Source organism: Poecilia reticulata, chromosome 2, assembly GCF_904066995.2.
Source record: "Poecilia reticulata chromosome 2, P_reticulata-male-v2, whole genome shotgun sequence".
NCBI classification, from domain to species: Eukaryota; Metazoa; Chordata; class Actinopteri; order Cyprinodontiformes; family Poeciliidae; genus Poecilia; species Poecilia reticulata.
Window position 1 is genome coordinate 24872234 of NC_088831.1, and position 17648 is coordinate 24889881.

The 17648-nt window shown below is 41.6% G+C and overlaps 1 protein-coding gene across 16 annotated transcripts in view; it reads right to left on the bottom strand.

Annotated features, from left to right (window-relative positions):
- Positions 1 to 17648, bottom strand: part of mycbp2 (MYC binding protein 2) — a 65863-nt gene that overhangs the window by 9416 nt on the left and 38799 nt on the right. For 5 of the 16 annotated variants that reach the window (XM_081601390.1, XM_081601366.1, XM_081601377.1 and 2 more), the window contains 16 exons: positions 17370 to 17576; positions 16799 to 16854; positions 16614 to 16729; positions 16387 to 16484; positions 15165 to 15281; positions 14535 to 14675; positions 12086 to 12163; positions 10513 to 10737; positions 9494 to 9626; positions 9041 to 9166; positions 5566 to 5778; positions 1501 to 3132; positions 1244 to 1413; positions 921 to 1168; positions 657 to 824; positions 36 to 193 (listed from right to left, as the gene is read on the bottom strand). In XM_081601390.1, coding sequence (XP_081457516.1) covers positions 36 to 193; positions 657 to 824; positions 921 to 1168; positions 1244 to 1413; positions 1501 to 3132; positions 5566 to 5778; positions 9041 to 9166; positions 9494 to 9626; positions 10513 to 10737; positions 12086 to 12163; positions 14535 to 14675; positions 15165 to 15281; positions 16387 to 16484; positions 16614 to 16729; positions 16799 to 16854; positions 17370 to 17576 — 3886 coding nt within the window. Of the gene's footprint in view, positions 1 to 35; positions 194 to 656; positions 825 to 920; positions 1169 to 1243; positions 1414 to 1500; positions 3133 to 3971; positions 4080 to 5565; positions 5779 to 9040; positions 9167 to 9493; positions 9627 to 10512; positions 10738 to 12085; positions 12164 to 14534; positions 14676 to 15164; positions 15282 to 16386; positions 16485 to 16613; positions 16730 to 16798; positions 16855 to 17369; positions 17577 to 17648 lie in introns of all 16 variants that reach the window. The other 11 variants (XM_081601391.1, XM_081601387.1, XM_081601382.1 and 8 more) reach the window with 11 other exon arrangements.

A 17648-nucleotide genomic window follows, 5' to 3' on the forward strand; every position in this document is an offset into this window, starting at 1 on the left:
GCTAAGCGATGCAAATCACTTTCGCATTGATCTACCTGCATCGCCGCTATGAACTCTCCGTCTGGGCACGGCTTTGACTCGGGCTGGAGAGGGCGAGTGTTGTTTGTCGTACTCTGATGCCACAACGGAGTAAGACCTCTGAAAAACGGTTCGCTTTGCAGTGTCACTGTCTGTGATCGGACTGGTTTCAAGGCTAAAAGGAAATCAAGACAAAAGGAGCAAAACTCTGAGTTAGAATATCCCGAAAGACAACAATTTAAGCTTCTTCTGTTCAGGCATGTTATTGGTTGAACTGGCAGACTGTACGGACGTCAAGAGATTTTTAACCAATTTAGTGCCATGCAAAACTATTTATGCCCACTGAACTTTTCCAATGTTACAACCACAAACTTCAGTTCATATAAGAAGCAGTTCGTCCAGTGTTTTGCAATTCTGCAATCGCAGAAATTCTCACAATATTAAAAGATTGTGAGTCCATTGCAAATTTCCTGCAAAAATTGTTAAAAACATGGAGTTTTACGTAGCTGCTAACTCACCGCCTGCAGGTGGCAGTATTTCTTACTTCTATTACACTTTTACCTCAGCTTTACTTTTATAGTCTGTGATCGATATGGAGTGAATAAAAAGTCGCAAGGAGTTTGCACTTTTTTTTTTACCTGGGGGGCATTGACTTCATATTACTCTCTGGTTCCTCAAACACATTGGGACAAGCGTCCGGTGTGACAGAAATGTAGGGGGCAGGAACGGACGTCGACCGCAGATACCTCATCTCATCCTGGAAAAGGTTGTCATCTTGATAAGCTCCAAAGTTCTCAGTGTGTTGCCTGAAACAAAAGACAAACCCCCCCCCCAAAAAACCATTATTGTAACCCTCATTTTCTGTTTTCACCAGAAGAAAGTTGAAGTCGTCATATAACTACCTGGCTAGCGTTTGTAGATAGAGGCAGCCCATTTTATTGGGGAGTTCCTCTGACACGCCCTCCTTCAGGCTGGGGAGAAGCTGCGAGTGAAGGGGTCGGGGAGGATGGTGGCAGAGCATGCTGGGCTCCGCTGCACTGCTGAGGGACAGCAGGAACAACGCGTTGGCTCGGATCACCTGGTGGGCCTCCATGGTGGGTAGAGCTCTGGGAGTCTTCACCTGCAGAGGCTTCTTCCTCGACTGTTTCACCTTTAAGATTATGTTGACCGTATTAGGTTAGATAAAAAAAAAATGTAATCATGACGATTCATCGACGTCTGTTACCTTTTCCCTGGCTGCCGTCTGTTTCTCTCTCAGGTATTTCTCTCGACAGCGATCACAGACCAGGTACCAGGTGCTGCCTCCTATACCTCCATCTCCACAATTCCCAGCCCAGCCTCCACAGAAATGGCCGATACTGTTGTAGCCCTGACCCCCGGCGTAACGACCGCAACCTGGGATGGAAATGCAAACGAAGCTCGTTTGAAAACAGATCGGGACGGGTTTGCGGTTTGTAAGGAAAAGGACTTTGCTCGTCTCACCTGGATGAGCCTGTCTCATGTGGTAGGTGACAGGATAAGGGTGAGATTCCCCACACAGCTCACAGATCGTGTCTTTCTCCGGTCCTCCCATGGCGAGTTGAGCCATCTCTCCAAACAGATTCCCTCTTGGACGAACCTCCGCCTTCTCCCTCTTCTTCTTCTCCTTCTTTGCCTTTTTGCTGTCCTTTTCGTGCTCCTTCTTCTTTAAGATGGCACTGGACCCCGGGCTGGGAAAGATCATGTTCTGGGTGGCTGCTTTGATGGTGGCCATCGAAATGTCTTCCCAGAATGCAACCAAGTGCTGCAAGGTTAGCGGCAAAATCGACTTCGGCCTCAAGCAGGGGTGAGAGGTCATCTCATAAGACGAGGCCTCCCCTTTCCCATCCTCGCACTTCTCTGGCAGCGGTGGCTCCTTCAGCATGGACAAGACTTTATTTTTGTTGATGCTGCCCATTTTGGAGATGTCTGGGCCGTGGGGTGCGATATTAAACATGTTGAGCGCAGAAGAAATCTCCAAGGAGTGACGGTTTTTCAACTTGCTCTCTTTCTCCTCGGGTCCCTGTCCGCCCAGCGAGTTACGAATGGGGGCTTGCTCTTTGGTCAGGTCGGGGTTAAACTTGAGGAAGGACGAACAGGCCATGGCGTCATGGACGATCCCCTCGTGCCAGAGGAACGCAGCGAAAACCGCACGAGCGCATTCAGCCACCGAGGGAGACATGGCCTGTTTGACGGGCTCTGCGATTCTCGATGTGCTCTCAGCTTTGAACAGAGGCCCAGATTTGTCTTTCTTGGGACGAGTGTGTCGGCTGGACGTTTTGCGGCTGACTTTGGGCGACGAGCGGCTCTCCAGCTCCTCTTTGACGGGAGCTTTGCCGATGCTGAAGTGGACTTTGCACGAGCCCTCCTCCGAATTGCGGAGCTCCGCGTTCTCGTCATTGATGTCCTCGTTGGAGAGGAGAGCGCTAGAGGTGCAGACCTCCACTACCTCACTGTGGAGGTTCTCCTGGGTCACGTGTGGAGATGGAGCACGGTTTTCTGCATTGCTGATCACTTCTTTATTGGGATCTTTAGGAGACAGCTTAGATTTAGGAGACGTAGATCTTCCCCTCAGCGGCTCTGTGAGGGGAATCTTCTTCTTCCTGAGCGTGTCCGGATCAAGAGTGTACGAGTCTGACTTGGATCTCTCCCTGGGAGGATCCAGTTTTGCTTTAGAAGAAGGGCTGACTTTGGGGGGTAGGTTTTTGTCATGGTGGCTCGAAGAGGAGTGCTGGGACAAGTTGCTCGAGGGACTGGATCGTCCCGATGAGGACACGCCTTTTGGTTTGGGAGAAGAGGAGCGAGAGCCTGGATTTGGCGACTCGGCTCGACTGCCCGAGGTTCTACCGTCCGCCTTTAGCGCCTGGAGAGTGTTGTGGTTGGGCGAGTGGGAGCGGCTGTGAGAGTCACTCCTCAGCTTGGCCGTGTCCGACCGCAGAATGAGAGCTTCGCTGGCCAAGAGGCCGCCCTCGCTCGTTTTCACCCGGCCCTGTTCAGAGGAGCGGCTTCCTCGACTTTCTTGCTTGGGGGAGCGGTTTTCCTGACGCTGTTTGCTGGTTTGGGAGCGCGCGCCGGACATCAGATTTCCTCGTTCGCCTAAAAGCATTGACGATTCAAACACAAACGAATTAGAAAACATGCCATTATCGTTGAAGAGTCATAAAAAAAAAACTGCAAACACACAAAAAATTTTAATGTGCCAAAACAAACAAAGAGAACTAAAGCCTTGAAGATGAAAGATGTTAAGACTCATGATTAATAAAGGTAGTTAAAAGCAATTTTTAGAATGAAACTAGTCAGTGGACAATGAAAGCATTGATGAAAGATGGTTTCCAACCCAATTTTGGGGAAAGCTCTGTCAGAAATCAAACCAAAATGGTTTACCAGACAAGTTTGAAGACCTAATTCCTACAAAAACTAAATCTCTGTCTTTTTATGCTCCAACCTTATGAATTATTACAGCAGAAAACTAAATGCTGTCCTATTGGCAATAGAGGATTGTAGGTATTACCAGCTAAGGTATCAATAACTGTCTCTGGTGATTTTGTAAAAGATTTTTTTGAGAAAATGGGATTTTTTTCCCCACCAATGTGCTGAAATTAAAGGTAGGATTGTTTAAGTTTTTTAGTGTAAGATTATGGTTATAAAATTAAAAATACATTTATTTAACAGCTTTTTATACGTCTTTGCCAGAGGGATCTGTCCATGTTTGTCACTTTTTGCACTGAGCATAATTTAGGCAATCAATATTGTCAAACAAAGCGTTTAAATTTTTTTTATGCTCCTACTAATGCCCTGAGCCCTACCGTCTAATCACTACACCCATTTAATAATAACATAAATATAAAAAGCTCCTCAGAGGAGTTTTTTTTTCTGGTGTTCATACCCACCCTCTGTTGAGTCTGAAGGGAGCATGCAATCTGTGATTTACCCACCCTTTTGCCTTAGAGCGAGAGATGAGAGAGCACTACCATGACCGGCCACCGACACACTGCTTTTGTGCACACGCTCACGAGAAGCAAGGATGCGAGATGAACCATCTACTGCGGGAAACAGTGGAGCAGGTAAACAGGCCAGACATGAAATGCAAGATAGAAAGAAAGGAGGAAAGAAAGGGAGGGAGGAAGAACAGACGGACAGAAAGGAAGAAAGAACGAATAGGAAGCCAATGGAGTCAAATCATGAAGCCGAAACAGGAAAAACAACAACGCACAAACTAATGGGAAAATATAGATGGAACATGAGGAAACAAGACACTTAGAAAAAGTCAGTGAAGTCACAGAGGCCTGTGGGTTTTGTGAAAAGAAATGTGTTGCTTAGATGTGTGAAGTGATAAAAAGCATTAAGTGATGCAGAACACCAGAATGAACATTTGTTTTTTAAATATTAGTAGCTTTTGTTGGAAGGAATTGAACCATCTTCAATAGCCATGAGCCTGACATGCACATATATACAGAAACAAAGATGCACAAATGGTAACATGTAAATAATGGGCCTGGGGAAAAATGACCAGAAAAGTCTTAAATCTGCCATTTGGAGCTAAACTGTTTTCCAAGCAGTTTTTTTTTATTATTATTAAATTCTGACCTGAAGATGCTGATTTGTCTCCAAGACATTTAATTATTCTTAAAATGTGGGGAAACACATCAGAAACATTTTTAAATACACATTTAAAAATTGTATCATTTTTCTTTTGTATTCTTTCAAGCAATAGCTACATAGAATGTCCCTTTCATGCATGCATCACAGCAAAAAAAATTATGCAAGTTATTCTGTATTTAATCTGCTCATCGCAGGCAATCAAGGAAGTTGTGCTTTAAATTGCATCTATGTTTTAATGACCCTCACAGGACTCTGCAGACAGACAACACAGAACAAACAAGAAAGCAGACAGCAGCAATGCCACAAAATAAATCAACATGTGCAAAGAATATTACTTCAGCTGAAACCTCCAAGGATCATCTAAGCTGACCGTCTTTTATATCGTCACACTTTTTCATTTAAATGATCGAGCTGGCATACAAAAATCTACACAGGCCACCGCTCTTAATGCTTAGATAAAAGTCTCTGGCTGGCTGAGGTGGGAAATGAAACGAGACGCTTATGTGGCAATAAAAACCATGAACGAAACGGAGACGATAAACAACTGAGCAAGCACAGCAAACAGAAATCAAAGCAACTCAGCCTCCTATGTGAGCACATAGCAAAAATATTCATTTTACCAAGATATTAAGTCTAAGTATTTCAGCTTGAAATCTTGTTTTATGAGCGTGTTGTTTTTTTCTCCTTAATTACAAACCATTTATTTTTGACTAAAAACAAGATTTCAGCAGTAAACATTAGACACGTAAGCTTGTTAAAGATATTTCTGCGCCATAGAGCAGTAGCGTTATGTGTCACTTATCACCCCTCTTCACCACATAGAATATTTAACATGGAGGAATAAATCAGGAAAACAAAAACATTGCAAGGTTAAAAAAGTTCAACACCTGTGTGAGCAAGTGCTGTCAGAAAGCAGGACAGACTTACTCAGAAGCTGTGGTTGTGGCTGAGACACTTGGGAGGGGGACTGTCCAAACACAAATGGGCTCTGGACAAGGGAGGAGGAGGAGGAGGAGGAGGAAGAGGAGGAGGAAGAGGAGGGAGGTTGGGCGGCTTGATCAAATACGGAGGAAGAGGAGGGAGCTGCTGAGTGGAAGGGCCCAGACTGAATGGAATTCAGTATGGCACTTAACCGGTCACCTGCAAATATGAACACAGAGGAAGTGGAGAAACTGCAGCTTATACTCTGGTTTTTGAGGAAGTCAGAGGGGGGAGGGGGGGGGAATTCAGGATTGTTTTGTTCATTTTGTGCCAAATCATTCAGTTACCGCTGACAGCACATCAGATTTACAAAATAGGAGGAGCCGAAATGGACATACAGCTTCCTGGAAGTCCTTTTGTTAGATGTGCAACCAAAGGTCCTTTTATTAAAAAGTTAAAGTATAAAATTCAAACCACATTATATTTAACTGCTCAAACTGTATCAAAAACAAATAGCTCAGGGCATGTAATTTAAAATACTAATCCTTCCCAACATCTCTTCTCACATGTTTACATTTTAGGTCAGTTAAATTTATGTTAACCACACTCATTCACAACAAAAGCCATCTACTACAACTAATCAGATTAAGCAAATAAATAAAGTCACCATTCAGTCCATCTTGTTTTAATTCAATTCAATCCCAATTAAATTTTTAGATATTACCTAAAGGTGGTAATTGATCAAATCAGACGATGGAGTTCAGTAATGGTTGACCCTATGATAGAACCTGCTTGGAAAAGGGAGGTCAGTTCTCCTTCCTGAAGCCCAGCTCCACAGAATGCTCACTAGGGGACAATTGGCTCCTGGTGTTTGGCTGAGCTTAGCCCAAAAATGCTACAAGAAGGCCCCCCTCTTACACTGCTCACACCTCACCCCGCACGTGACTTCAAGGTCAGGTCGGGCGCAGGTTGAGCAGGGGTGTCATAATGTGACTTTCAGGACTTTAAATGTTACATCGCTCGTAGGAAAAAGAGTAGAAACTGTGTGTGGCGGTGAGCACCTTCAAACACAGCCTTGACTCTGGGACCTAGCCTGCAGAAATGAGGTAGACTCTCTTCTTCTCTTGAATTTCCAAGCAAGATGGTATTCGGTGGGTGCAAGGGATGCCCACAATATTGGTGTTGACCCCTCCACAGGATGGACTCTTTGGAGGGGAAAGTCCGTCTCTTGTCAGTGCTTAGACACGGAAAGGTAGCTCAGATTACCCAGTCTGATGATGATGATGATGGTTTTACCTAAAGGGATATGATTGGCTTCCCAAATCTGAATCTGAACATTAAGTTACTGAATTTCACTATAAAAAGGATCGCTATAACAAATACCAAGTTTCAGCACAAGGTGGTCCATGTATCTCACGTATCGTCACCCAGTGGTGAGCGGGATCTGATGGATGGGGAGGCTGCTGGACAGACCTTATAAAACTAAACAATGCTGAAAAAGGACTTATAACGACTCAAAGAAAGCCTGGTTTTCTGAGATTTTCAGTCAAAGTTTCTTTCATGTTTAATCAAGGGATGAGGCTGATTGTCACTGAAGTTCAGCTGTCCATTTCACATGGTTTTCTGGGTGTGGCTCACACAGTCATCATTTAGTTGGGAGTCCAGCAAGGGTATGCAATGCCAGTGACGCTTGCAAGGGTCATTCAGTCCTTGTATATCCAAAGTAAGAGTCGTGATCACATTCTTAGCACAAAGTCAGTCTCGTTTCCAGTGCAGGTTGGACTCTACCCGAGTTGTCCATACTCAGCGACACCGTTTATGGCGTTTAAAGACACATTCTCAAGACGTAGCCATGGGAATGAAGGCGCCTACCTCAGAAACCCTCAAGGTCTTAACTTTGCTCTTTACAGATTATGTAGTTGAGTTGATATCTGCAAGTCAAGAACTTCAGCATTTACTGGGGTGGTTCACAGCAGTGTCGCATGGCTTGAATGAAAGTCGGCTCCTCCAAGTCTGAGGTATTCTCAACCTCTCTCCAAGTTGGCGTAGAGTCTGCTTCAAGCAGGAGAATTCAGATACCGTCTCATCTGAAGTAATGTGGGCAGTTTGATGTGCTGAAGAAAAACCAATGAATCGAAAGCAAAGTCCTCAAATTACTGGTACAACTACATTCTGATTTTCATGTGTGGTCAAAAAGGGATGGATGAACAAAGGACTGAAAAAGAGGTGCCTCTCGCTTTAAAAGGGCATTGGCCATTGGGATAGACCCAGATCTAAATGGTAGAACTATAAATCCCTTTTGGCCTGGGAACACAGTGGGATTCCACTGCCGGAAAGAGGGATTACTGGGTTTCCCTGCTACTCGTTACCCCATCTTGGATAAGTGAAAGACAATGGATGTAAGGATGGAAAGATTGTTGAACGTTCTTTTGTCGAGAAGCCCAATGGATTGCTCTGTATATTTATTTCATTCTCTAAAGAAGAAGTTGCACCTATGAATTGCAACATTTGGCAGTCAAACATTGTGTTGTCACTGTACTTGATTACACATACATAGTTTTGTGGATGACCTTAGATCTGATTCTAAACTACTAAACAGTTGAAGCTTAATACTGGTTTTTAAAACCATAATTCTCCACAGAGCAGACTCTCAAGAGGAAAACCTCTTTAGCCAAGTAGGGCAGAGAAAATCACTGTATGAAAACTGGCACGACAAAGGCACAATATTTAAGAAAAAAAAAAGGGGACAAATACACTTTTTACTGAGCCTGCAGCTGCATTGTCCCTGAGGTGATGCTCGCTGTACTTCACAATGAGTTGAAGATTACTGAATAAATAAAGGGCCACATACTGTAAAAGAGACTTAACTAAAACAACAAAGAGAAAGGGGTGAGAGGGGTGGTCAGAGCCGGCTTCTGCATCCAACTACAAAGCCCACAAAAAGTTCAAATGACATTGACTGGCCCATGCATGCAGACATATGCCCAACACTGCAGAGATGTGAGGCATGACACAGCAGCATTAGACAAATTAAAAAGCATGCAGAAACATAAAAAAAGAAAACAGAAAAAAAAAAAACATTGACACCTTGGGATTCAAAGAGAGCCACATTTGTAGAGGAGATCTCAGTATAGTTTGTAAAAAAAAAATAATAATAACTTTTCAATATTTTTAATCAAATACAGCAGTGATATTTTGAGATATACAACAGCTTTTCCTGATAAATATGGCCCGGAAAAGCTACAAACCGAGAACAAGATCATAAATGATTTAAACATCTCACAAGGGACAGAGTTAAAGAATCGGCAAACTGCAAATCCATTGGTGATGCTTTCAAGCATTTTCAAAAGGAAGAGAGAAGCATGACAATGAGCTATGATCAATGCATAAAGATGTATATTTATATTAAGGAACATTCCGTTCAGATAATGTCAGCTCATCAACTGTTTTTGTTAACAAAAGCCATCTTTAGTAAACTCACCTTTGTTGTTGGAGATGCCATAATCAAAGCCCTGTGCTCCATTTGAAGTAGTTGCTCTGTTGAAAGCTTGCACAGAGAAGGGACTGGGAGGCGGGGTTTGATTCCCATGCTCGATCAAAGCTTGTTCTGAAAAATCCAAGTTAAATCGCCTAGTCTTAACATTCATTCTTGACATATTTAATCAGAGAATCCTCCACAGTAATCAGATTACTCTGGTAAGATTGCGTAAAAACACGTTGAGATAAATTTACCTCTAGAGCTGTTAAATTCGGTCACATGTTGTTGGCACACAATCTCAAAGAATAAAATCAAATAAAATTTGTAATAATAAACATTCAACACTGGCTCTCAAAGACATTTTAAATGTCCAAAAACGACAAATTAAATGGATACCGAGGGTCCTGTAAATGTTTCAAATCGCCACCAAACGCTATAAGGTCAAGCGAAACTCACCATCGTCATGACGGAGGTACTGGTTGCCACCGCGGTCTCTGGCCAGCGACCACGCCTCGCCTTCATCGCTCTCACAGAACTCCACTACACTGTTCTTATCCAGCTGCACCCAAGTTCCCTCTGAGTTCACAACCTGGCGTACAAACAACACGTTTTATTCGTACTCTCACATGCCCTTCCAAGCCAGTCTGATCCATTTCACTGTTCACCCACTCAACATCCAGTTTGTTACGGCACACGCAGAAACCAAGAGCAAATCTCTGCCACAGAAGGATCAACAACATGCAAGCATTTGGGTCATCTTAGAGACACAGTGTTCATAAGCAGAAGATTACATGAAGCTGATTTCATCAGAAGATACTGCTGGACAAAACTGTGGTTAAATTAATCAAAAATAACTTACTCTAAGATAGAGGTGTTTTATTGAAAGGTAAATGCATGAAGTTGTGTTTTCTCAACGCGCTGGAATATCATTGTTGTAGAAAAACATACACAGATGGAAGTATTAGTAAATGCAGGCAGCATCTCCCACATCCATACCGGCCATTCAAGAGCAGTCTCAGAAATCTACTGAACAGCATGACACGCCACAACAGCCAAGGACAAAAAGGAAGAGAGGAGGCTCCGTATGGACAAGATCAAGGGAAACCGAGGTGTTTAAATCAAACTTACAGAGCAGTTAAAAGAACAAGAAAAGTGAAGTCAAGGTACAGAAAGGCTCCAGGATTTGGCAATCAGGTTTTTTTGTTTTTTTTTTACCAAGGCAGCTGAACTTGACACCCTAAGATCATCATAAAATTACACATATGTTGGAATTAGTCAGGTGTTAAGTACTGCAGCCACAAAAGTTGATTGCATAGACCTCAGAAAGTGCAAAGGCAGAAAACAAACCCAATGCCCGGAAGCTACAGAGAACAGCTTTGAAAGTAAAAGTAATAATGTAAGGAGATCTACACAGACTAAATTATTGAGCTGCAGCCACAAAAACACATTGTATTATTTTTAGGGTGAGTGCGTACCTCGCCTATGGCCTTGACTTTGTTGCCAAGTACTAACATTCCAATAGGGATACCCCTAAGGTTTGGACAGCTTCTGATGTTGTGACCAGAGGGGCCGGTCTTCACTACCTTATAAAGCCCCGGGCCGCCGCCCTGCCCTGCCCTGTTCTGCACCCGAACGGGAGCCTCGTGGGAAGGGCAGCTGCTCACCTCCTTTACGTTCTCCTCCGACTGGCCCCTGACCTCCTGCAAGAGGTAAAAGCATAAATTAAAATACGACAACAAAAAAGGTCTAAAAAGCTTTAAAAAAAAAAAAAAGAGGCTGGAAACAATGCTGGAATATTAAGTATTCACACTTTTCCCTCCCGTTGCGTGTTAATGTTACAACCACAAACTTCAATCTAGTTGGTTGGAATTCTATGCTTAAAGACCCTCACAAAGTAGATTACCATAATGAAATGGAATGGATATGAGCTATATGAGCTATGCGTACACAAGCATGATTGACAACCAATCATGCTGAGACCGTCCTCCACTCTCTGATAGGTTGTTCCTAACTGAGAGCGATGCATTTCTGCAGATGGCAGTAGGGCCACAATGAGAAGGTGGGGCCACAGATTATCCGTCACATATTATGCTGTCGGGACATAGTGACACTTTTAATATGTAAAAAAAAAAAAAAAAAAATTTAATAAAAGTTGCATACTCTAGGTTAGAACCTCAGCATTTCCATTTGCTGCAATGGTCCAGTGAATATCCAGGACTAAATCAGCTTTAAAAAAAAATCTTCAGAGAAACCTGCTTTCTATTCAGTCAGAGTTTCACTTGTTTTGCAAATGAAGAATGAGCAGAAATCTCAGTCTCTGTACGTAAAAAGCAGCAAGAGACTGCCCAAAAGACTTGGGCCCGTGTATAACTTTTCACTCCCCCTAACAATTACACACTACTTAGTATTGGTCTAGAATATTAAAGAATGCATGAAATTTAATGGTTGTAACGGATCAAAAGGCGAGTAAATTTCAATACCTTTGTAGCACAAACACACAATCCATTAGCCAAGCTCGACTTAAAACCTTTAAAACAAATACGGCAAGTCATCAAAAACAAGTTAAAAATAGATGTTTTCGTTTCAGCTAATTCTAAAAGAGCATACGCCTCATTCTTTGTCTTCGGGATCGCAGTGTTCTCAGCACACACACACAAGAAATCAAGAATCTATTCAACATTGAAATAATTCTGACAAACAACCAGCGGGCCTACTAAAAAGCAAAAGGCATTTTTTTATACAGCTCGAAGGGAGTCATGCTCGAACATGGGCATTGTGTTTTCATATCACAAAATCTCATGCAACAGACTGGACATCAACACCTGAGACCCATGCAACTACCAACTCTTTAAAGCAATTACGCAAAACTTCCAAACACCAACAATGGAGTCGGATTCAGGGGAAGTATGAGGTTGAAATGTCATTAACCTCAGCATTCTGACAACCATGCAAGTATACTTCTGACGTCTGACTCACAAGGGTTTCAAGGCGACACGTGGAACAACACACAGACCGTCAAGCTATTTATCCCCGATTCAAACAACTCACCTGCGGTGGGAATATAGATAAGGGAGTCCATGACAAAAAGGCAATTTCCCTGAATCCTTGGCTTGCATTAAAAACATTCTGAGCAAATCGTGAGAGAGTCAAAAAAACAGTAGACGACTCAGGAGGAAGAAAAAGCAGAAACAGGGCGGGGGGAAGGTGCATGTATTTTTTTGGAAGAAAAAAAAAAGTTCAGCCCTGGGCATTCTGGCTTTACTGCTTTAAGAGGTTTATTTGAAGAAAAGAAGGATATCGGTTAGATTTGGGCGGATGTCAAATAGGTGGGATTATTGGTGTGCATCACCAATAAAAGGGCCCAAAATGTTTACATATTTAAAGCAATAACAGAAGCTCCCTGCAAACACTTTGGGGAGATTTCTTTCCCCCAAAAAATACAATAAAATATAGATAAATAGGAGACTTCCAAAAAAATCCCCCCACTTGGATGATGTGGCGTGCCATGCTGTTCAGACAGAGACCTTTCACTGAAGCCTCCTAGCAACTAAAACATCCCAATGCAGAGGAGGAGTTGCAATGCAGTAAAGTAAAAATGTTACACATATTCTTTTTATGGACCACTGATTAATTTTATAGCAAAAAAGAAGAACCGTTGTAATATTGACCTTGTTGTTAAAGAAGAAAATGCCATCTACGTAATAAGCAAATTCCCAAAAATAAATAAATAAAAAAATAAAAAGTGCATACCCTTAAGAAAGACAGTTTGCAAGTCAGATACACCAACTAAAACACCCTTCATTACAGAATAAACCTGCACCACATTTAATTGTTTCTCTTTCTCCTTGTGAATCAATCGCTGCATTGGGATTCTCACTAATGCACAAAACAAAGTGGACACTACAAATCAGGTGTTCCTTTAAGGTGTTCAGCTAAACGCAGGATGAGACACGAGTAAACACATGCACACTGATTAGCAGCTTGTCCTTTGCAGTGTTAGTGAAAGTGAAAGTTTCATAGTCCGGTCTTTCTCAGTTATGCGGTTCCCCGAGCAAGTATTCATTCCTCTTGAATTCTTTTTCGGATTTTGTCACATTGCAGCCACAGAAGTCAATGTATTTTATTGGGATTTTACGTGAGGGAGCAACACAGAGTAGCAAGTAACTGGGAAGTGATTGTAACGTGCTGTTCAAACTTGTTTTGCTGATGAAAATGTAAAACGATGTTCATTGCTTTTAGGATTTACCAAAATGCATGTGGCATGGATTTGTATTCAGCTCACTTTACTCAATCGCAACAAACTGTCTTCATAAATCCAGCTGCATTGTGAAGCCTTTTTTTTATTTTTACAATATTAAAAATTTATAATTTAATTCATTTCTTATACAAGAAAATAAACATTTTATTGCCTAAAATGCAACAATATAGCATTCCACTTGAAGCAAAGGATGCAGCTGCAGCTAGAAAATGCTTCTAACATCAACATGTAAAAAGCTCAGCCTTTTCTGCTAGACTTTGCATCAGTGGATCGTCGCTTCGAACTTGATTATTTTTTTGGATTTACCGATTAATAATTTGATACCAAAAGATGCTAAATAGGATAATTACTTCTTTTACTTAATATGAAGCTAAAGCTATGCCACTTGAGTTCAGGGTAGAGCATATTTACCAACAGAGGAGAATTTTTTTTTATCTTCATTGTGAAATGTACATATGTTTTTGTACAGTCTTGTTTTAATTATTGCTCAAAATATGTTGTTCTTTTAGCTACTGACTTTTTTTTCTGAGTCTGTATACTCCACTTAAGTAATCAAACCCTAAACCCTATCAAACCCTAAATTTGTTGAGTGTAATTTCAAAAATTAATTCATCATGATTAATCAGATTAATTGTTTCAGCCGTCGTCAAAATCTCCAAATTAAAGTGCAAACACAACTGAGAACCTGAGACAAGTGGGGAAAACTGATGTTCCCAGATATTCTCCATCCAATCAGAGTCTGAGGAAAGGAGAACGGGCAAAGATTTAAATCTGGAAAGCTGGAAGAGACATGACAGATTCTACCCCAAAAGGTTGGCAACTGTAGCTGAAGTGAAATCTATTTCTACACAATATTGACTGGTGGAGGCTGAGTGCAAAAAAAAACAACACATTTTCCTGACTTTCATTTGTATAAAGTGGTGAAAACCAAGTATAATTTTTATTCAACTGAACTTTTATCTGTCTATCACTTAAAATCCCATGAGATACATGGAAGTTTGTGGTTGTAACGTGACAGCGTTCAAGAGGTATGAATAATGTTACGGGACACTGCATCATGCACAAAAACACCCAGAGAGCTGCCCTTTTTAACTGACCGCTTACCATGCTACCACCAGGACATGTAAGCAAAACCATTGCTACACAACATAGACAAGCTCCTTCCCAAACCAACAGTGCATGAGCCTGTCATCGTCAGGCCGGGTGAAAGCTACTCAAAGCAGGCCGCCTTCTACTTACGTCAGCTGGGACCAGTAGGTTCCTGCCCAGGTGCTGATTAAAAGAGAGGCACCAGGCTTCTGTGTAACCATTCATGTTGGGAACATACTTCTTTACTGTTTCATCATTGAGCCTGAGCCATATTCCATCATCATTGTGGATCTAAGGGGGAAAACAAGCAACAGAGCAGAGCACAGCCATGCCGGCTTGTTACTAAAGGAGACAGAAGGGGAAATCACCCAGATCACAAACATCTGACATCTCTGAGGCTGCAGGAAAGGATTTTTTTTTTTTTTTTTTTTTGCCGTTACGGTGAGAAGCAAATCAGCAGAAATCAACTCTAGAATGTATAAAGAGCTAGAAAATGTACTTAAATTAGAAAAAGCACCAGAATCTTTCTTGTGGCCTCAGAGTGTCTTGCAAGATGAAATGAAGCAACTTAAAAGAAGAACATCAAAGTTATAAAAAGCAATAATTATTACAGAGAAATGATTCTGTTAAATATACCAAAATTACAAAGTCTTTAAACTTTACATTATTTGTCCCATTTTCTAGTCTGAATTTCTTGATTTAAAGAAGAAAAGCTTGGATCAGAGTAGTCCAGCTTCTACCTCTATGATCTTTTTTTTTTTTTTTTTTACATTGAGTTACCTCGTCAATAAAAGTGATGGTGCCATTGACGTGCACTATGCCTATCTGTTCACTCTGCAAGGAGGGGTGACTACGGACACGCAGGCCCGCGCTGTCCTTGGACACAAATTTGCGGACCTGATAGAGTCAGAAGGGAGATGGAGATCGAGATCAGCGGAAGCAAAGAATAGGAAGAAATTATCAACAAGAGGTGCATCAGAAGGAAAGAAATGTCAAGGGAGGCACTGATGGTGGGAGTTCACATGCGATTTGTCCCCATACAGAGCCTGCTTTGCATCATACGCATCATCATAGCAGAAGAGCACAGAACATTAGGAGATGGGTTTTCAGTAGGAACGAGTCGGTGCTTCTTTAAACTCGCTTTTATGGAAAAACAAGTTCCAAAGCTTGTTTATTTTTTTATTTATTTTTTGACAAAACCGAACAACACACATTGTTGCTTGTTTCCCCATTATGACTTTCAGAAAAAGTAAAATCCTTTTCACAAAATGATGATGAAATCAAATTGGATCTTATTAGTTGACGGGATATTCGTTAAGATCTTTACAGTCTGTAAGCTTAAATGGCTACTTATCCCCCAGTATCAACAACAAACAAACTCACTTTCAGGCCTTAATTTTCTCTGGACAACATGCTACAAATCATTTGGGGTTTCTTTTTCAAGATTCAAATCAAACCTGTCTCTTCTTTTTCCTCATCTACTGGATATGAATGGGAATTTTTGTTCACTCTGGAATTCAAAATGGGCTAGACAAGAGTCGCACATACATTAAAATGCACTTTTTGAGTACTTAAAACAGAAAATATAAATTATAACATAAATCCTGAATATGTCAATACATTTATTAAAACACTGTTGGGCTCAAAACAGAGTAATCCAATATAAATATAAACTTTTCCGACATGTTTTTGCATGTTCTCCCTGTGCATCACAGGCACACCAGCTTCCTCCAAAAACAAAACTGTAACTTAATTGGTAACACTAAATTGCCCTTAGGTAATTGCGTTCATGGTCATCGTCGGCAATCTTTGTGTTGCCCAGTAATGGACAAGCAATCAGTCCAGAGTGCACCCCGCCTATCGTCCAGTGAAACGCTGGGATAAGCAGGTGCAAGACAATGGATTGAAAAACAAATAATCCTTGTTTTAGATGCTCTAAAACATTTGTGTGTGTGTGTGTGTGTATGTGTGTGTGTTCAACAGAAAGAAAACTAAAACTCACCTTGCTTGGCTGAGGTTCAGCCTTCTGCTTCACCATCTGAGTCCCAGGTGGTATCATCCCTTTTGGAGGATCTTTGACTTCCACCTCCAACCCAGCATCTTAAATTAAAAAAAAGATTCAGAACTCAGGCGTACACTCACTGCACAGATGTTAATCAGAGCGTTCACAGAATATGCTCATATTTACACCAACTACTGGCAGTGACAGGGGGAGAGGTGGGGAAATACCTATTTCAATGCCGTCGATGGTGACATGGATTGTATAAAGGCCGACGGCTCCTGGGGTCCAGTTAGCACTGTAGGTCCCGTCGGTGTTGGCACGGATGAGCATGTTCTCACTGGGTCTGTTGAGGGAGGAATCGGTGAGAGCGCTGCGTCTGAGTGGAAAGTGTGGTCTGCATGCCGCTGCTTACCTCTTTGGGGTGGGAGAAGCAAAACGCAGCTCTTCAAAAGAGTAGTTTTCATACACCTAAAAGAAATGTAGAAAATGAGTTTGAAGGTAACAACCAAACTTTTTTTGTGTAATCTTTGTATTACATGTCATTTCCTCAAGTCAAGTAAAATTATGATGATAATTTTACTTTATCATGCGCCCAATTACTATTCAGTAATTTGCCCAGTTGAAAACTAAACTATTGCCCTTCTTTTTTTTAGATCCCTGAACACATCACCCAGAAAACAACAGGATCAGATATCACTTTTCTGTGATATGAAAGTCTTTAATTCAGATAGGATGAGCCGAAGTTTTGAGAAGATTCTAGAAAGGACATTTTTAATAGAGATTGCACAATGAACAGTAAGTCATGGAACCAACTGTATTTAGAAATGTTGGCAGTTTTTGAAACCAAGAATTTGTCGTAATTACACCAGTTTTTCCTTTAAAAGTGTTCCCTATCTTGAATAAATTTTGTAAAAAAAAAAAAAACCTCACCTAACTGATGAGCAAATGAAAATATAAACGGAGAGCGAGTGAGTCATGCTGACCTTCATCATAGTAATGGCAATGTATCGAGCTTCTTTCACTATGACCGGCTCATAGGTGGCTTCCAACTTAGGCGTCGGCAGACCTCCAAAGGTGAGGTCAGGGCCGGAGGACGAAGGAGAGGAGCTTCCAGGAAGCCTCTGCAGCTTCTTCATGTTGTCCGTTTGAATCGACTTCTTCTGGGAAACTGGAACAGCCTTTACCTCCACCTACAGATGAAGAAGATAAAAGCGGAGTCTAATTGGGCAAAATAACACAATTACAACATTTACAAGCCATTA